Source organism: Castor canadensis, chromosome 3 (assembly GCF_047511655.1).
Source record: "Castor canadensis chromosome 3, mCasCan1.hap1v2, whole genome shotgun sequence".
Classification (NCBI taxonomy): domain Eukaryota; kingdom Metazoa; phylum Chordata; class Mammalia; order Rodentia; family Castoridae; genus Castor; species Castor canadensis.
The window spans coordinates 54,473,895-54,495,437 of record NC_133388.1 but is presented as its reverse complement, the minus strand read 5'-3'; the positions used below and the strand labels follow the sequence as shown (position 1 = coordinate 54,495,437).

General features: G+C 38.2%; 1 protein-coding gene across 8 annotated transcripts in view; it reads right to left on the bottom strand.

Moving 5' to 3' along the window:
* Window positions 1-8,927: 8,927 nt before the first annotated feature.
* Nin (ninein) overlaps window positions 8,928-21,543 on the bottom strand; it is a 95,839-nt gene continuing 83,223 nt past the window's right edge. For 3 of the 8 annotated variants that reach the window (XM_074068002.1, XM_074068003.1, XM_074068006.1), the window contains 3 exons: window positions 20,913-21,014; window positions 16,477-16,674; window positions 12,478-14,190 (listed from right to left, as the gene is read on the bottom strand). In XM_074068002.1, the coding sequence (XP_073924103.1) occupies window positions 14,128-14,190; window positions 16,477-16,674; window positions 20,913-21,014 (363 nt within the window). In that variant the 3' untranslated portion in view covers window positions 12,478-14,127. The other 5 variants (XM_074068000.1, XM_074068001.1, XM_074068004.1 and 2 more) reach the window with 3 other exon arrangements.

Genomic DNA, 21,543 nt, shown 5'->3' with positions numbered 1-21,543 from the left:
GCTTTTTCTGCATCTATTGAGATGATCATGATTTTAATCCTTCTTTCTGTGGATGAGGTATGTTTATTGATTTGCATGTATTCAACCATCCTTGCATGCCGGGGATGAAATCAACTTGATCACAATGTGCTGTGTAAATTGACCTGCTAGTGTTTTATTGAGAATTTGTGCCTCTGTTTATCATGACACTGACCTATTTTTTGTGGTGTCCATCTCTGGTTTTGGTAACAGGGTAATGCTGGCCTCATAGGATGAGTTTGGTTTTTCTCCCTTGTAGTTCTTTCAAATATTTTAAGAAAACTGGCATTTGTTCTTTAAAAGTTTCATAAAATCAACAATGAAGTCATTGGTCCTGGACTTTCTGTTGTTGGGGAATTTTGTTACTGATTCAATCTCATTACTTGTTATTGGTCTATTCAAACTTTTCATGTTGTCAGGGTTCAATTTTAATAGTTCATATATGCCCAGAAATTTGTCCATTTCTTCTAAGTTTTTCAATTTTTCAGCATATTGTTTTTCATTATAATCCCTAATGAGCCTTTGTACTTCTGTTGTATTTAGTTGTAATGTCTCCTTTTTCGACTCTGATTTATTGGGCTGATGGCGTGGCTTAAATGGTACAGCACCTAACTAGCAAGCGGGAAGCCCTGAGTTCAAACATCAGTGCCACCATCAAAAACAACAAAACAAAAACAACTCCCCCAAAAAAACAAACACACAAAACACTGATTTATTTGGGTCTTCTCTTTTCTTCTTGGTTAGTCTAGTTACAAGCTTGTCAATTTTATCTTATCAAAAGCCAATTCTTTGTTTTATCTTTGTATTTCTTCAGTCACTATTTCATATATTTCTTCTGTTACTTATTTTTCTAATTTTGGGCTTTGTTTCTTGTTGCTTTTCTAAACCCGATATGCATAATTAGTTTGTTTGAAATGTTTCTATTTTTGATGTAGGTACTTATTGCCATAAATTTCCCTGGTAGGATTGTTTTTCCTGCATATCCCATAAGTTTTGGTATGTTTCCATTTTCTTTTGTTTTGAGATATTTAAAATTTTTTCCTTTTAACTTCTTCAATGTCTCATTGTTTGTTCAAAAACATGCCCCATCTCCATGTATTTTTCTAATTTTTAAATTTTCTTTTATTGTTGACTTCCAGCTTCATGTCATTTGTGATCAGAAAAGATTTCTGATTTCAATTTCTTAAATTTTTAAAAGGCTTGTTTTATAACCAGGTATGGTGGTACACACCTATAATCTCGCTACTTAGGAGGCTGAGGCAGGAGGATCAAAAGTTTGAAGTGGGTCTGGACAGTAGTGAAACCCATCTTAAAAAACAAAAAGATTTGTTTAGTGACTTAATAGTCTATTCTACTTAGAAAGTTCCATGCACTGATGAAAAGGAGGTTGGTTCTGTAGTTGTTGAGTGCTATATTTTATATATTTATCTTAAGTACATTTGATCTATACTACAGTTTAACTATTTTTGACTTTTTTGTCTGAATGACATGTCCATTGATGAAAGTGGGGTGTTGAAATGCCCCACTATTGTATTGGAGCCCATCTCTCTTTTAGGTCTAATAGTGTGTTTTATAAAATTGGGGGCTCTAACATTAGGTGTATATAGATTGCCAATCATTAAACTTCTTATTGAATTGATCCTTTGATCATTATATAATGACCTGCTTTGTTTCTTCTTACAGTTTTTGTCTTAGTTTATTTTGTCATGTGTGTGTGTGTGTGTGTGTGTGTGTACTTCTGCTCTCTTTATATTTTCTCTTGCTTGGACTATCATTTTCTTTCACTTTCAGTCTGTGTGTGTCTTCACTGTTGAGATGAGTTTCTTGTAGACAGCATATTTTTAAAGAATCCATTTAGCCAGTCTGTATCTTTTAATTGGAAAATTTAGTCCATTTACATTCAGAGTTATTAATAGGTAAGTACTTTCTCCTGTCATTTTGTGACTTTCTCTAGTTTTGAATATTCATCTCATTTACTTTTATGGTTTGATGATTTACTGAATTGATAGTGCATGATTTTTTTTTTTTTGTACATATACTCTTCTGGTGGGATTTATACTTTCATGTGCTTTCATGCTGGCAATCTTTCACTTATGGAAGTAGGACTCCCTTAAGCATCTTTTGTAATGCTGGTCTGGTAGTCACGAAGTCCCTTAGTTTTTGCTTTTCTTGGAAGGTCCTTATTTCTCCTCCTTTTCTGAGGGATAGTCTTCCTGGGTGTCATATTCTTGGTTGGCAGTTATTTTGCTTCAGGACTTGGAATATGCCATTCCATTCCCTCTTGGCCTATAGTGTTTCTATTAAGCAATCTGCTGTTAGTGTAATGAGGATACACTTTAATGTATTCTCCGGACATTTTTCTTTTGTAGATTTTAGAATTTTTTATTTTGCATTTGACAGTTTGACTGTATGATGCCACAGTCAATGTCTATTTGGGGTTCTGTAAGACTTTTATATATGGAGATCCACAGATTAGGGAAGTTTTCTGGTATTATTTCAATTATTTCATTGAATAGGTTTCCTATGCCATTAACTTTTTTCTCCTTGTGTTTGGGTATTCCTAAAGTGAAGATATTTCTTTATTTGGTGGATCATATATCTCTACCACTTTTATGGGGATGGCCTCTTTAGTAAGCAAATTTCTCCTGAAGACATGTCTTGGGGGAATGATGTGTTACACAATGTCATATTTGTTTCCAGCTGGGCACCACAGTGTAGTTTCCACATAGCTTCTTTGGCTGTGATTAATGACTTTGGGCAATGTATACCATGGTAAAGTCAGAGACCCACAGTCTCTATGGCCATGAAATATTGGGGACACTCTAGCAGTTCAGGCACTTGTGATACAAACAGCAGTGGGTGTGGTGGCCTTTACTGGGTAATAGATGTTTCTTCAGGGACTACTGATGCCAGCTGTGCAACTAGCAAGGTCTTCTGTCCCGAAAGTTGTGAGGGACCTCAAGCACTTGTCCTCTGACCACTTGTCCTGTGGGCCCCGACACTGCATGGGACAGGTGGTGGCAGGAGCTGTAGCAGCCCCTCTGTGGTGCTCACATCCAGTCCTGATAGCAGTGCGTGGTCAGACAAGGTGCAGTGGTGGGAGGAACTACAAAGGTCAATGTCTCTGCTGGTGGCCATGCATGCCAAGAAGTAGGACTGAAGCTAACAATGGGCCTTCTTTGGCCATATGCACACAGAGATGGGGTGATGGCTGGAGCTGAGGCTCTCCCCAACCCACTCCTTCAGCTATAGTGCATACTGGGCCAGTAGACAGCCATAGTCTCAGTTGGTCAAGGTCTCCCTCAGCATACCTCTGTAGGCAGTGTAGCAGCAAGACTCTTCCCTGCTCTGCAAGTAACAGACACATGAGTGATAGAGGGGATAGATAGCAGGGATTACGTGGGAGCCTGCCTTCAGTCCTGGCATACCCGTGAGATGGAACATAGATAGCCATTCCCTGATCTTAGAGGGCAAGTAAACTGACCTCCTGGTTCTCAAGGGCAGTGCCCTCTCTTCCATTACAGTACAGGGCACCCACTGGGCTTAGGTCACAGTCACTCTGCTCTACCAAGTTAGGTCCTCAAGGTAGCTGCCCCTAAGCCAGTGCAGTCAAGTGTCTGTGGAGCTGCAGAGATGGAAACATGTGAGGGTTTCTGGCCCCTAGAACTGTCCACGCTCAGTTCTCAAGCTGGTTCCTGGCTCCAGCACCCTGGGGTTCACTAGGAGATGTGAGATCCTTTTTCTAAAGCTGGGGTATGTGTAGATTTCAGGTTACTTGTCCATGTGTGCTGTGAGCCTGTGAGGACTGTAATGCTCTCTGGTAGATTGCCAGCATCTCTTTGGGAGTTTGCTGGGATGCTCTCTTGTACTGTTACCCCACCAGAGAAGGGACTCCTCCCCAGGGTCTGGAGCCAGGGTGGCAGATGCTGGGCTATTTTGTTTCGTACTGTGCTCTTGTCCCAGGTCTCTGGATCTTACATTTTTCTCTCTTTTTCTTTCTTCTTTCACAGTACTAAAGTTTGAACTCAAAGCCTCATACTTTCTAGGCAGGTACTCTACTACTTGAGCCATGCCACTAGCCCCCTTTTGTCTTATGTTTTTTGTTTAGGCTGGCCTTGGACTTTGATCCTCCTAATCTGTCTCCTGAGTGGCTGGGATTACAGGCGTGAGCCTTCACAACTGGCCTGCATTCTCTTTGTTGATGATTTCCACTGTTTTCCCATGGTCACTCATTTCAAAATGCAGCTATGAGGTTGTTGCTTTGGTTCTTCATTGTGGAGGAGGGAATGTTAGGTACCTCTATTCTGTATCTTGTATTCTCTTCTCCTCCCAGAAATGTTTCATATTTTCCTTAAAAGTATAGCTACATGGTAGCTATTGAATCAACAATGATTAAATGTTGTTATTCCAGAAGTATGAACTGATACAAGTATTGCAGCATATTTACACAGACAGAACTAGACCAGGAGTCCTGAGTCCCCTATTTAGATAGCAGTGTAGCCTTTAAGTAAGTCATAACTTTGCTAAGCCCCATTTTTCTGTCTGTAAAATGGAGAAATAGTTCCTGCTTCATAAAGGCAGTGTGAGGTTGAAAATAAATAAAACAGAGCCCCTGAAATGGGTGCAGTTTACCCAAAATTTCCTTTCTATATTTTCATGTTCACATATTATATTAACAATGTTCTTTCAGGTTCACATTTTGTATCTCTAATTACACCTATGTCATCACTCATGAGTGGCTCAGTGAAGAAAATCTTAACTATCAACCTAAGAGAGGACAAGGGGAAAAAGAAAAACAAAAACCAAAAAGCAACTTCCGAGGCATCCATAATCCCAAGCAGGGCATGGTCTGAGGTTGGCTGCAGGTGAGTCATGCACAGCCAGTGTACAGGGATCCCCAAGCTGTCACCACTTATGGAATGGAGTCTTGATGCTCTAACTCACAACAAACCACTTGGGGACCTTCTTAAGATGAAGATTAAGGCTTGGTTCATCTGGAGTGGGGTCTAAGATGCTGCATTTGTAGAATATGTTTAGTACAGTATTTTGATGCTTTCACTCTAAAGACCAGTGGCAAACAAACTGACACTTCATAAAAATTCAGGGTACATAGAAAGCAAGAGGCATATTTGCAAAGTGATTTATTTACATTTTAAGCTTATATTAAAATCTTTCGAGGACAGAGTGGCCAATGAAATATAAAAAGCTAAAATAAACACATACACATGAATATTTATCTGAGCAGAATTCTAGGGATGGCTTTAGATTAACTCAAGTTTTCCTTCACAAAACTACAGAGCCCTTAAATCTTGCTATGGTAATGTCTCCCTAGTAAGAATAAATTTAACTTTTATCATTCAAAAAAGCAGAGAGGCAAAAAGCCAACTTTGTTATTAAGCAGCTATTCATACGCCATAAACCAAAATTATTTTACAGTGCAGAAATGTTCAAATAGGTCCAAATATGATATAATGAATATTTTAAATAAGTGCTTTGGTTATTAGGCTTTGACTTGGTTTTTGGCATTACTTGTATAATTATCCATCCCAATGAGTCATCCATTACAGGTAATCCATTCAAAACATGACTTGCTTTAACACTATAGTGTTGCAAAACACTTAGATGTTCCTTGACTGGAAATAGTTTTAAAAGATGCTGACACAACAACACATTTCTCTTTTTCTTCACTCGGCAAAATAAAGAGAAATCACAAACTCATTTTCCACATGTTAAAAAACGAAACTCTGCCATATAAGCCTAATTCATTTTAATTAATTAATTAATTTATGGGACTGGGGTTTGAACTCAGGGCTTCATACTTGCAAAGAAGATGCTCTACCACTTGAACCATACCTCTAAGTCCCTTGTTTCTTAAAAATAAAAAAATTTCCTCAAAATAATACCTGCCCTGGATATTGGTTTATTAGGCCCTATGAAATCTCCCCCTATACCTTAAGCCTAGCATTTCATGATCTTCTTATATATAATATGCTGATGGTTAAATATATCCAGTGCATTGAAGTTTCTGGGAAGGATTCACATTTAAAACAAATTTTAAGGTCTAGATATAGTAAGTGTTAGAAAAATAAAACAAAATACTGATGTTGTTTCTATCCTTCCCCTCCTACTTCTCTTCCTTCACAAATTTGAGCTTGAGAGTAAGGCTTTTAAAAAGTAGAAGAAAGCAAAATAGGACAACAGAGCTCTTCCTCCCCATGATGCCCTTTCCCTAGTGCAATGTCACATTCCAAAGGCAAACTCCATTCCTTTCCTTGAAATCAAGATCTGGACTTGTATGATTATTTGAAATAACTGTTCTTAGGTAAAAATAAAGTTTAAAGAACGTTTTTAATAAAAAGGCAGCCAAGTGCCTATAAAATATATAATTTGTGATTTTTGAAGAGTGCCATTTAAAAAGTCTGAAAGCAAAATCTAAACATAATTTTATATTTAATCTCTCTAAAAGGTCTTTTAAAAGCTTTAATCTATATTTTATAAATAGTTAAACTCCCATTCTAAACCATTTTTCAAAAACAAACTGTTGCACAAATGTATAAATTTAATGTATGAATATGATACTTCTTTTATTTATTTATTTTTTCCAATTTCATTAAGTGGGATAAAGCAAGAAATCAAATACCCACGTGTTGGCTAAATTTTCATTTGAATAGCATTTTGATTTTGGATAAAAAGGTTTAAATTTAGTCTAAAACTTCCTCCCAAAAGTTGTATTTACATTCACTGTACATAAGTTTATATACACATAAATACAAATTTATAGAAAAAATTAATGTACACTTTTCTTATTAAAAAAAACAAAAACCACAACAAATGCAGTCACATGCTAAGCCAGCTGTTTGAGAAACAGGCTCAGTGCTGGGTACCAGTGACTAAGCCTTGAGTCACTGGAAACACGTGTACATAAGCACTCCATGAAGGCATAGTCTATTTTTCACCTCAGCCTAGTTCTAGCCACAGTTTAAGGTAAAAAAATTTTTATTTTTTTAAAAAAGTTTTCTGTTAAAGCTAGTGCCATACAAATAGTTGAGTTTGTACTAGAGATGAAAGTAGGTCAGCAGATGCCAAATATTTTGAAGCATAATTACTTATAGGGAAAGATTAATTTTTTTCCAGGGAGAAATCAGGACTTTCTGATAAGAGCTGTCCACTTCACCTTGAACAGACCTGTGAATAGCAGTGCCTGGTCAGGGCTCTTGTCCAGGTGACTCCTGGCTGTCGGGTGAGACTAATCATGGGTGGTTAAGAGGAATTCCAAAGCTCCTTAATGGAAATTACTTTGTTGAGATTGACGACCTCTTAGGCAGTTTGCTTTATCTTGTGTTCCTGGTCAAAAGCAGTTTGATTTTTGTTCTATCTCTTACAAATAGATGAGTCTGGCTTTCCTGGAATACATCACAGTGCAATTTTCTGGTCCAATTACTCTCACACGAGAACAGGTAGATGGCTGTGATGGAGCAGGTAGCATCCAGCCTCTTGTAGGTCTTTCCATCAAGAACAGCGGGAGCAGGCTAGAAGCAGAGATTTTCATTGGAGCTGGTCGGGGAGCAAGGCTGTGTTTACTGAGTCTAAAAGGTTTTCTTTTCTACAAGTTCTGATCTTGAGAATGAATATGAAGTCCTGCTTAACACTCATTTACCTCAGATGGTATGACAATGCTTTCCATGAGAAATTCATTCTTATGATAAGATTTGAAGTATGGGAGAGTGACAAGCATGGAAACTTTACCTATATTAAACAATCAATAAACGCTCTTCTATAAACTAGAAGAGGTTTTTTTTAACTCTAAATAAAATCAAGGCCCTTTTCAGACAATTAACTGCTCTAAAATATAGAAATAAAAATTCTATGGTTGTAAATATATAAGACAAATAAGGTTACATGGTTTCTACATTTCAAATCCTGAGAGGCCCAACAGTAGTTCAGGAAGACAGTTTAAAGAATTGTTCCCTGAGTTCTTGAGGCAACCTCAAAGGTCAGTCCATGAACTGCAAGTCTTGAGATAGGAAACCTCACCTGGTCTGCATCTCTCTTCCAAAGGTGTTTACTCCAAAGCAATTTGTCCAGTGCTTTCGCTATAGTTCAAATGCTTTAAGAATGTGGCTTTATTCAGTTTTTAGAAGATTCCCAAATGAAACTTCTCAGAGGATGAAGAAAAAGATTGTTTAAAGAAAGTAAAGCTTTAACATTTGTTAAGAGTGCATTTGATGTTATCATTCGCTGGTAAATGGATGGAACTGGAGAACATCATTCTGAGTGAGGTTAGCCTGGCCCAAAAGACCAAAAATCGTATGTTCTCCCTCATATGTGGACATTAGATCAAGGGCAAACACAACAAGTGGATTGGACTATGAGCACATGATAAACGCGAGAGCACACAAGGGAGGGGTGAGGATAGGTAAGACACCTAAAAAACTAGCTAGCATTTGTTGCCCTTAATGCAGAGAAACTAAAGCAGATACCTTAAAAGCAACTGAGGCCAATAGGAAAAGGGGAACAGGTACTAGAGAAAAGGTTAGATCAAAAAGAATTAACCTAGAAGGTAACACCCACGCACAGGAAATCAATGTGAGTCAATGCCCTGTATAGCTATCCTTATCTCAACCAGCAAAACCCCTTGTTCCTTCCTATTAATGCTTATACTGTCTCTACAACAAAATTAGAGATAAGGGGAAAATAGTTTCTGCTGGGTATTGAGGGGGGGGAGCGGGAGGGGGTGGAGTGGGTGGTAAGGGAGGGGGTGGGGGCAGGGGGGAGAAATGAACCAAGCCTTGTATGCACATATGAATAATAAAAGAAAAAAAAAAAAGGGTAAAAAAAAAAAAATAAAAAATAAAGACTTTATTTTGCTAAAAAAAAAAAAAAAAAAAAAAAAAAAGAGTGCATTTGAGTAAATCAGTTCTAAATCTATAATCAAGAGTAGTAATAGGCATCAGAAGGTAGAGTTCTACAGATTTGGGTTTTTCTAACCCCAGTGGTTAATGAACTGAGCCTTCTTATTATACAGAATGACAGCCTACCAATCAATTCAAAGAACCAAAACTATTACAAGAAGAACAACTCTTCAGTATTTAAATGTTACACCCACATTTGGTTTAAAAATAAAGTTTGTAATAATCTTTCTACTCGGGTCTAGTTAGAAAAATGAGCTATGGTGGTGACTCCAGTTCTGTTGCTGGGAGATTTAAGTTAGGCTTAATTTTAAGCCATTAAAACTTTTTAAAAAGAGAATTAACAGAACCTATTGAAATGTTCCATCTATTTCGGTAAAGTGCACACATGTAAGTGCATCCTTTGGTGTGGCTATGACCTCAAAGGAGGTGCAGAAGTCAATGGTGCTGGTGTCAGATTCCTGACTATAGTACTGAGGCTGGCGATTTTCTCTTCTAGGAGGTAATTTTTCTTCTCTGCTGTTTTCTGTCTCTGTTCAGTCATTTCCAGAGCTTTCAACAACTGGGCATTTTCAACATACAAATCCTTCACCACTGCATCTGCTTTAGTATTCTTGCAGAGCTAGAAAAAGAACCAGAAACATCTTGATTGCATATCTGTAAGGTCTGACAGAACAGTTTTGTAAAGGCAAATTATTTCTATCAGTCATATTCTTTCATTTTACAATACATCTCAAACATTGGACTTGCCATCAGGGATATGAGTGGAGCAAACCCACTTTTTCCAAACTCTTTTTTTTTCCTATATGCTTTTGAAGTTACTAATAAAAAGAACAGATTGCTATTTGAGGGTCCAAAATTAATTAAGTGTTAACCCTTTATTTTCTAAAAAATATAAAAATACTTAAAATTTTGTGTATAAGGTGCGAACTGTTAAACTCTGCTCTTAACAGATGCTTAAGTTTTCCATTCATAACTACAACCTACTGATTGTTTCAAAAATTGGCTCATGAATTATGACAAGAAGATGAGATTTTGCCAGTTATTTTCTTCAATTCCCATGAGGCCTTGTCTAAAAGGTATTCTAATTCTTATAGTCAGAATGCAGAGTGTAGGCTGGGGTAGGAAACTTACTAGCAGACTTGTATACTTTTTTATTGCTCCTGTTAGTATCTTTAATCTTCTTTTCCACATTACACCATTACCTCCTCACTCTACGCTCAACTTTTTTTTTTTATTCATATGTGCATACAAAGCTTGGTTCATTTCTCCCCCCTGCCCCCACCCCCTCCCTTACCACCCACTCCGCCCCCTCCCCCTCCCCCCCCAATACCCAGCAGAAACTATTTGCCCTTATTTCTAATTTTGTTGTAGAGAGAGTATAAGCAATAATAGGAAGGAACAAGGGTTTTTGCTGGTTGAGATAAGGATAGCTATACAGGGCACTGACTCACATTGATTTCCTGTGCGTGGGTGTTACCTTCTAGGTTAATTCTTTTGGATCTCACCTTTTCTCTAGTTCCTGGTCCCCTTTTCCTATTGGCCTCGGTTGCTTTTAAGGTATCTGCTTTAGTTTCTCTGCGTTAAGGGCAACAAAGGCTAACTAATTTTTTAGGTGTCTTACCTATTCTCACCCCTCCCTTGTGTGCTCTCACTTTTATCATGTGCTCATAGTCCAATCCCCTTGTTGTGTTTGCCCTTGATCTAATGTCCACATATGAGGGAGAACATACGATTTTTGGTCTTTTGGGCCAGGCTAACCTCACTCAGAATGATGTTCTCCAATTCCATCCATTTACCAGCGAATGATAACATTTCGTTCTTCTTCATGGCTGCATAAAATTCCATTGTGTATAGATACCACATTTTCTTAATCCATTCTTTAAGCTCAACTTTAAGCAGGACATCTTAAAGAATGTAGATTGGAGGGAATAAAGAGCAACTACACAATGGCTAATTAATTTGTTGTATTTTTAAGGTCAATGACAATCTGGATGACTGGCAGGTATAACATACTAACATTTCAGAACCTACCCTCTATTGAAATGTTCTAATGCAACTTATCTTTCTTCTCTCCCTCCCATCCTCTCATAAAGAAATACTTTCGTGGTTCTTCATCTCCTACAGAATAAAATGCAAACTCCTTGGCATAGCAAGCAAGACATCCTTCTCCCTGTTCTTCCCTCCCTTTCTCTCTCAGGGCAGTAAGAACTGGCAATGCCCAAGTATGTATAGATACCCACAGTCTGCATGATGTCCTAACTCCATGAAGTTCCTACACTGCAGAAAGCCTGCCCAAATTTCTTCACCTGTTCAAATCTCATTCAACCCTCGAGATGTAGCTTAAGAGGTCTTCAGGAAGCTTTCTTTAAACCTCTGGTGTGGATCAACTGTCTCTTTTCTTGTGTGTCCCTCTACTGAAAATAGGATGGAGTTGACTTTCTTTTATTTTGAACCTACCATCTGGCAAAATGTTTGACACCTTGTAGGTGTGCTAGAGTTTACATTCCATATGGGCAGGGACTTCTTTTTGTTCACTTCTGCATCTCTAGTGCCTAGCACAAGGCCTAGCACATAGTAACTGTGTGGTGAGCAAATGAATACTTGAATGAACAATTGATCACTAACTGGATTTCTCTTTCTCTCTCCTCTGTTTATTAAGGTATATAGAGCAAAGGAAGGCTCCTGGCTACATCTATATTCAGACCCTCCCTTGGGATTATCATTCTTAGATTTTATGTATCTAGAAAACCAGGCTGGGCAGTTTTTACCCACCTCCCTACTACCTGTTTTAGTCTGTTTAACATTTTCCCAGGAGATAGTTCTCCTTGTTTATCTCTTCAGGGGATGCACAACTACTTCTAAATATAGGCCACATCTGCCACAGGCAGGTAGAAAGGATGGGGCTGCTTAATGGAATGGAAATTGGGGTTTGACCCCATTCAATGCCTATCCTTCTGAGTCCTGGTTTTAGTAATAAGGCGCTTTCTGAGGTTGCTGAGAACAGGAAAGCCAAAGTTCTATTTATTACCCTTGATTTTTTACCACTATTTATTTTTCTAAGTAGGCACATTTCTTGTCTTGGGCAGGGGAAGAAAACTTTAAGTATTTAATTTGAGCAACTGAACCTCATTACAATGCAGTAAATCCATGGGAGCCACTGTTAGCAAATATAAAAGTTTAAAATTGTGGACACCACATATGTCTTACAAGAGCTCTGGAAAAATTTAGAATGCAGAATTCCTACTTTTGGGGTAGTATGAGAGAGGGAAAATCCTAAACTTTTCTAGACAGATAGAGCAAAATGTACTTTTATTGACAACCAGAGCTAACAAGTTAATGGCAACAGAGGGATGAAAGACTGGAGTTAAAACTGGAGTGGGAGGTAGAGGGACAGAAGTGACTGGGGAGGCTCACTTGTTCTTTGAGCTGATTCACTTTCTCTTGAAGAAGCCTTTTCACCAGTTTCAGTTTCTGTTCAACTTCTAGCATTCGTTCCTCCATGACAGTTACCAGTTGTTGCTGGCTTCCCTGAAGGAAAGGAGGAAAAAGTGCTTTATCATTTGAAAATCATGCCACACTGAAGCCACTAGTAGTCTATTCTTCCCATAAGAAGGCTGGAGAAAGGACAGCCAATGTTTTGCCTTTATAATAGGAAGATGCATTTCTGATGAAATGGGAATTCTGAGCAGTGCATGGGTTGAACATATTAGAAAAGTAGCCCAATCAGAGAAAGAATCAAAGATAAAGAATCTTACCTGTGGTACCATCGTCCCCTGATATAAAGCAAAATTCTTAAAACCCATAATTGAATACCTATACCTTCCACCACAATACTATGGAATACTGAGGGCCTCTCAACAAGACAAACACTGAGTTTATTCACTGAGTGTTTCCAATCATCTTGTAACATACATCTCTTTTTCCTATGAAATGACTGATTACTGTGCGGGTGTTAGAATTTTTTCTTCATGATAACCAGGCTCTTCTGGCCAGTTATTCTAGTCATCTGTTTACCAATTTGACCTTTCAATGCGAAGTAAACATCTGGATTGGAGGATACATTTATCATCAAAGCAGATTGGAAATGAATTATTTTCTTCACACCAACAACCCTAGACAAAACCACAGAGCAGGAAGAGGGCCCTGGCCTTTCCTCTTCTTCTCACATGTCAGTGATGGGTTAAGGAGTAGGAGGGTTCAGGAAGCAGAGTGACCTAGAGAGAGATTAGCGTGTGACTGTCCACACTCTACACCCATAGTCCACCAAAACATCCACGGAAGGGATTACAGATCCCAAAAGGTGCTCCAAATCTCTAAGTAGAGCTCAGGTGTTAGTAATTGGCTGATGGTTCTTAAGTATTCTTAAAATGGCATACATTAAAACACATGAAGCATGATTGAATATGAGTTGAAAGCCAACATTTGCTTGGATTTAAATAATAGCACTTAATCTTAAAAGAAACAACTAAACCATGTGACTAATATGAAGATAGAAACCACATTCATCAAACACAGAAAGCATATTTCAATAAGCTGGGCCTTGAACGTCTAGCTTTTAAAAGGGCCTATATTTTAAAAGATACAATACTTTTTAAAGTTCAAACATACGTGAAAAATGCTTGATTTCCATTTGCCTATAAAAACAAAACAAAAGACCAGAATAACAAAAAATTCAAAGAACATGGAGTATGGCAAAGAATGGGAGGAAAAAGAGGAAAAACAAAGGCAGTCACATATTTAAAATTTATTTTATTGTTTTGTCAAAATTTTCCTTTTTTCTGTCAAAAGTATTATACATCTTATACAAAACAGTATAAATAACCCTGATTTTCTTCAAATTCCATATATAAAAGTAGTACCTTTTGTAAAAATAATTACAACGTATGGAATGAGAAAATATACAGAATACATCCTTTCAAGAATCTTAAATCCACATTCTTTAAATAGTATAAATAAAATGAGTTATAATAAGCTGAAATTTGTGATTTTGATTCACAAAGTCTATCATTTCTACATAAATAAATAGGAGACATAATACTGCAAAGGCCTAACAGTAAAAATAATAGAATTTAAAAGAGCACTTGATTCCAGCAAATCTCAGCTCATGTCTCTGTGTGGTGTGTGGTGTGTGCGTGTGTGGGTGTGTGTGTTTGAGAGTTTGCCATGGTAACAAATGCCATCAATAGCAGCCCAGTTCTCAGAGGTGCCCAATCCTTCTGTAGGAATCTGCATGCACTGCTCGCTGCTCCGGTAGCAAGGCCTAGAGAAAGAAGGCAAGTGGTACACTTCACCCTCATGTCAAGATTATGGGGTTCTTAGGGGAGTCTAAGTACACACATCTATAATGCAAATGATTTTTAAAAGCACACTAATTAACACCACATAGGCAAGCAAAGCAACACAAAGAAGAAATTACATCACTTCACACACAAAGACAACACAGCGTGCAGATTGAAACAACACTCTGTATTCTTAAAGTTACTGTCAGCTCTGCAACTGCAAAGGGGATAACCTGAAGCGACCCTCTAGCGATAAGTCCACCCTCTCATTGGAACTTGTTTTTGGGTACAAGAATGTTAACAATTCTTGTTTGTTCCTGAAGTAATTGGAGTAGAGGGATTTGTTTTTTAAATTTTCAAACATTGGTCAGTGGGTTGGGAAGTTCACACTTTGAAAATAGTGTGTATAGGGCAGCAATGAATAAAATGTTAGCCAAATCATTTGGTTTACAGGGTCCACTAGAAACTAAGGCCAAGTTTTCATATTTCAACTCTATTATGAAGAGTGAGCCCTCACTCTGGCCCTCTACCATGATGACTTTAATTCAAAATTTGATTTTTAACACTGGGAAGTTGAAGTGATTTTATACAAACACGCATATGTATATATATATGTGTGTGTGTTACACACACATGAATTTAAGAACACACTAAAAAAGACTTCAAAGTTCTGTTAGGAACAATGAGTGGTAGATAGCAGACATTATAGCAAAGCACAGCCATATACTAGTAGGAGAGGAAAGCAGAACGGGTCCTACAGGCAGTGCAAAGCCACTCTGATACTGAGTGCTGGTGGCTCACATCTGTAACCCTAGCTACTCAGGAGGCAGAATCAGGAGGATCCTAGTTCAAAGCCAGCTGAGTGAACAGTTTGTGAGACCTTATCTCAAAAATACCCAACAAAAAAAGAACTGGTAGAGTGGTTCAACTGGTAGAGTGCCTGCCTAGCAAGTGTGAGGCCCTGAGTTCAAACCATAGTATCACAAAAAGCAAACAAAAAAGCCACTCTGAAAGGATTAAGAAAGAGCTGGGTTGGGTGTTGGCTCACACCTGTGATCCTAGCTACCTGCGGCTGAGATTGGGAGGATCACTGCTTCAGGCCAGCTTGAGCAGAAAGTTTGAAAGACCCCATCTCAACAAATAGCTGGACATGGTGGTGTGTGTCTGTCATCTCAAGATATACTGGAGGCTGAGATTGGGAGAATCATGGTTTTAGGCCCGTGTGGGCAACAAAGCTTGTGAGACCCCCATCTCATCAGGAAAAAGCTTGGAGTAGTGGTGCATTCCTTTCATTCCAGGGACAGCAGAAAGCATGGAACAGAAAGATCGTGTTCTAGGCGAAAGATCGTGTTCTAGGCAAAAGATCCAAAATAACAAGAGCAAAAAGGGCTGGAGGCATGGCTAAAGTGGTAGAACTCCTGCCTCACAAGTGCGAAGCCCTGATTTCAAACTCCATTACCAACAAAGAGTTGGGAAATTCCTTATCAAATGTTAACTGAGAGGTAAAGAAATGCATATAATCCAGAAAGAATTTAGAATTCTGCAAAGGAAATACTCTTTATGTGTTATTCCCAATTATGACCTAACTAAACAGAAAAGAGTAGAGAGCTAATAAACTTGTGATAAAGGAGGATTGTGCCTGACGCACTGAAGGAAATAACTCTTTGAAAACCTACATAATACAAGGTTGTATGTGGTAGTGAGCCAGGATGATGCTAATTCAAAGGGAATGGGAAGATCTTTGTTTTCTTAAAAATACTATTTCAAACCAGATTACTCAAAAAATTGAGTTAAATGAACTGTATCTACTCAGAATATGCCACTAAGTATACAGTCCACTTCACTAGGACAGTGCCCAATTGCAAATGCCATGGAATTTAGCAGGCTCCACCTCTCAACACTCAGAGTATTTTGTTGAGTACTGAACATCCTAGAGTTATACTTGAATTCTGTCATATTTTTTAGCACCAGACTAGATGGTAGGCCAACTGCAGACTATGCACAAGTGATCCTGATATTCATCTGTTACCGTGTGCAAAGGAGACCCAGACACCCACTTGCCTGGTAGAAGCTGAGAAGGCAAGAGCAGCACTGCAAAACCAAGACCAGCACCGTAGGCCTGTGAGCTTGGAATACAGGGAAGGCATAACTATGATAGAAGAGGCAGGTTCTTTATCCCCACCTTTGAACTGGTCTAACTTTCAAACAAAGGTTAAAACGAACTAGGTCTTCAGAGTTTGCCAGCTGAGGAAGAGAACGCTTTGTACCTGTGGTGGGTTGGTTTCGGAGGTCCTGCTGTTGAGTTCCTCCTGCAGGTGCTGGTTTCTCCTTTCTGCCTGTAGCAGCTGGTGTTGAAGCTGCAGAAATTGCTCCCTGGGCACCATCGGACAGGCTTGCTGCTGAAGCAGCTGCAGATCCCAGCGAGGGGAAGGGCTATGCATCACAGTGGACCTCAGGTGCTGCATCTGCAGGAAAAGGGCAAAGGCATGGTCAGAGCAGTGCCTTCACTCACAGAGCTGCCCTGCAAGGTGTCAACTGGGAGTAGCAAAGCCTCTGAATTCCTTAATGGCCTCATACCCACTGATAGCTTGGAAACAGGACAGCATGTGAGCCGAAGTGACATAAAATGAGAAGAGTCATTTTGCTTAGAGACTTACAAGTTTAGAATTTAAAAATAGCATTTTATCACTCTTGAATGACTCTAAGGACATGTGGTGCATAGTATGTTTAAGTTCTACCTCACTTTTTTTTTTAAAGCTAGAACATTTAATTATCCTCTTCTCATTTTTTAAAAACTGGGCTTGGAATAGAGAAGTCAGGGAAGAAAGGATTTTACCACTTACTTACCATTCATAATGATTTTTAAAGGCAAAATTAATGACGACATATTTTCCGATGTCAAATTAACAATTATGTTTGAAGAATCTTATGCTTAAAATTATTTTAATCTATTTTAACTTACCAGTGTATAGTTACATCCTTAAATAGCACAATAAAACAGGCAATTCTGCAGCATAAAGGTATAACCTAGAATGCTTTCTAGGGTTTTCAGTATACAGGATAGAGAAATATTTGTTCAAGACAATGACAATGAGGAAATGATGTATCAACATGCCAATCAAATTTAGGGAGGGAATTTGAGGAGACTGCACTATAATTCGGCTAATGGAATGTGCCTCCTTGCATCTGTCAACACAGTCAGCAGACACAGGGTTCAAGGGAAGTCATGCAACAAACAGGGTCAAGGACTACACTTGAGAGGAAACACCTCCAGGATTGTGGGAAGGGAAAAGAACCTCTCAGACTCAAGTATAATTAGGTGTTATGAAACTTCAGAGCCACTATTCATTTCCTGAAATCTAAATTTCTGAGGCGGACCATTATCCATTTTGAAGTACTTCTAGTTGTAGATTTGAAAATATACCACTTTATTGTCATGAATAAAAAACGTGGAGAATTATGATCCCATGACTTTATATCAGTGGGATAATTCTTTATATATAATGCTTTAAATACTGAGGAATATCCTGATGTAACTGGAAAAAGACACATTTCACAGTTAAAGCAAAATGAAAAGAATACTGGCTCTTTCCTTAAGTACTTATTAACTGTTATGGTCAACAGAAACAATGATGAACAAAGTGTAATGAGATGTCCCCATGCTAAGAACGTTCATTGAAAGAGAATCTTCTACCTTCACACACTATCTCAGGCAGAGAACCACGCCTTTCTCTGCTACTTCCAACCACTGAGTTCTAGGTACAGGTTAGCCACAGACAAAAACAAATAAAAGAAAAGTACAGGAGTTATAAAAAGAGGAAGAAAAGTATGAATTATAGAAAGAGAAAAAACAGTATCACTTGGCATATTATATAAACATAAATAAGAGCATATGATGGACTGAAACTAACATTTTTCTGTACGTAAATTTTACATTAAAATGCTTATACCTGTAATTCTGCAGCTGCATCCTCAGCTACTGTAATTTGGTTGGTTTGTTAGCTTGCTACCTTTACCTGTACCATCCTGACAGGATTCCACATCCAGCATGGAATAGGTCTCATCTTGCCACTTGGAGAAGCAGAATATAAACTCTAAAACATCTTTGCTCGACTGTCTGAACTGCTGGTTATCACAGGGACACACAGCAGACTTGAGAACTGCTGAGACAAAGTCTGTAACCCTTTTTTGGAATGTTCAAAATGAATTGTTTACTAAATATTGCTGCACATAGTTGAAAAGGTCCTGGAATTGGAGTCAAATTCCCATTAAATTTTCCATTTCCTGGTCTTGTCATTTGCAATCTTTAACTACACTGGAGGAGGGTATGTACTGCATTAGATCAGTGACCTTTAACCTATAGAGATGAAGAGAGAATCCCTTTCCCAAGGAAGTACATGACCTCTAATCAGAATCATCTAGAAAGCTTTTCTCAAATCTTAGTCCCAAAGGTGCTCATGTAGGAAAAGTCCCCTGCCAGCTCACTGCTCCTCTCCTCCCTTTCACTAGGTAAGAATCCCTGCTAGAGAGGAAGAAATACAGCCATCCTTCAAGTGATGGAGGGTACCAAAGGTGGTTTGAAGGCCATTGTACATCCCCTGATCTGGCCTAATCCATAGATCTCATACTGTACTTCAACTAATAAGACTAGTGGGGAAATGGTTAAGCTTAATGGGTAGTTTCTGTTTGGAGTGATAAAAGATTTTGGAAGTGATGAATATAATGAATGCCATTGAATTATAAGCTAAAAAATGGCTAAAGTGAAAAATTATATGTATATATTTATCAAAGCTTAAAAATTACTAATGTAATATACCTCAAACCATTGAACTGTATACTTTAAATATATAAGCTGTACATTATATGAATTATATCTTAATAGAACTGTTAGAAAATCCAATCTGAGGGCAGGCATGGTTGCATTAGATCCCAGCTACTCAGGAAGTAGAGGTAGGAGGACTAAGATTGAAGGCCAGTCAGGATAAAAGTGCATGAACCTATCTGGAAAGCAAACTAAAAGCAAAAGTACTGGGGGCATGGCTGGTAAAGGCTTGCCTAGCAAGTCCTACTAAGTGCTTTGAGTTCCATCTCCAGTATCATAAAAAGAAACAAAGAAAACAAATCCAATCTGTATAAATCTATAGAGTTAAGTTTCATTAAAATAGTGTATGAAATGTTTGTTCTGGTGGGTGTGGTGTAACTTCAGCACTCACAGGGCAGCAGCAGGAACACTGTGAATTTGAGGTTAGCCTGGGCTCCACAGCAAAAGCAAAGTATATGAAATGTTCTTTATCATGTTTAAATGGAAAATTCAGGCTTAGTTATTAGTTATTAAGCTCCAGTGCCAAGAACACTCAATATTCCTTATCTATTAGAGACCAAGAGAAAAACGAAAGGAAATTACTTATGGTGGCTAACACTATCAAGTGGGCTGGGAGAGAAGGGGCTTCCCGGGCGAGGGAGCAGGCGAAGAACAGCCAATTGGTAGAGCATTTGGAGAGGACCCAAGGGTGGGTAAGTCCACCCTGTTACCAGACTCAATGGGCCTGGCTTCAGATTGCTTACTCATTATAGTCTACAATTATTTCATCAGAAATAAGCACAGCCTGGGGCTCAAGGTTTGAATGTGTTTATTATATGCTATCAGAAAACATGGTATGGATGTCACTATTTATAGTTTCTCTTATCTCCCTGCTAGTGGATAAACCAGAGAACATAAAATTGCCAGAAACCTCAGTGGTTACTTAAATGTCAACATGATATGGCTGCCTGCGTTTCACATTTTAAAACTAAGTACTAAAGTTACCTTGGCATATGTCCAGCTTTATAAAAGGAAAAAAAAAATTAACTATCTCCCTTCCTTCCTGCAATTCGGGATTAAAAAATATTTGTGTACATAGTAGTCTGAAGAGCACAAAAGAAATTTCCTATGTATGCTTCTCTCTCTTGAATTAACTGAAGCACATTATATCAGTGAAATTTTTACTTCTTAAGGACAGTTTGTGCAAAAGTTGATTTATATCCTCGAATGGTACTCGGTATGTAGCAGAAAGCAAACTGGTAAACTGGGACTCTGTACAACCTGACAACCTGACATGTTTTCCAAATCATTTTTATATTTATCAGTGCTAGGCTCTTACAAGGCAGTGCTAGGCTACAAATGTAGTAATAAACCACAGCAACTCTTTTTTTTTTTTTTTCCAGTACTGTTAGCTGAACCCAGGGCCTCACACATGCTAGGCAAGTGTTCTACCAATTGAGCTACATTCCAGCCATACAATAGCAACTAGCTGCTGAAAATAAACCTTCCAAATATAAATGCTCTCAGAATTTCTGTATGGATTTCCTTACTGAAGAGTGAACACATGAATAAAACACCACAGACAGAAGGTATTGGCACACTATTATACACACTGATGGTGGCAGAGCTCTAGGCCCCTTGGCCAGTATCAGGCAGAGTCCCTGTCACCTGAATTTGCTGAGGACAGGTCTTTGCATTTTGGGTCAACATTATTCTTTCCTCTGCAAAGCAGTATGGCATCCTGTGACTGCGTAATTAATGAAATAAACCAAAGAATGCAGCTCGCCAGGGTACTTGGATTTTCATAACAGGAATTCAATGCCTGTTTCATCTCCCAACAAATAACTCATTAATGGATTAAAATATTCTTCATAGGTTAAGGCCATTTGTTCAAAAACTTACCTCCATTAGCCTCTCATCCAGTTTCACTTGTTTCTTTTTCAGGCCTTCATTTTCCAAATGAATTGTTTCTAATTCTTGTTCAAGGGAATTCATCTGACTGACCTGTTAAAAAACAAAATACCCTTTAAAAAATACAGAAAAATACCCAGTTGCTCCATTTTATTTTGATAAATTTCAGTTAGTCAGAAATTTCAGTTCTCGGAAGAAAGGTAAGGTAATTCAGCATCAGAAACAACAAACAATGCAATTCAGTGATTGCTAGCTAGCACTGACATAACCTAGGTTTCTGTTTGATCACCACTTTGTACCTAGAACAGATTTTGTAAGGCACTGTAAGAAATAGATGTTATCCTGTAACATAGTAATCCCTCCTCACCCCATTTGTGTGTGTGTGTGTGTCCAGTCAGTTGTAAGTATGTATCAGAGAAAGGAAATACTTACAAAATAATACTTACTCTTACCAGGAGGCATACGTATTTTATCAATTAAAAAATGCTGATTTTTCACTAAGTTAGTTTAATCATTGTCTGTATCTGCCAAGGGAAATCACTGCCTGAGAATACACAAATCTTCATTTCTATAACTCTCTTTTCAATTTTAAAGAAGAAATTTGAGGGTCTTAAAAGTATCC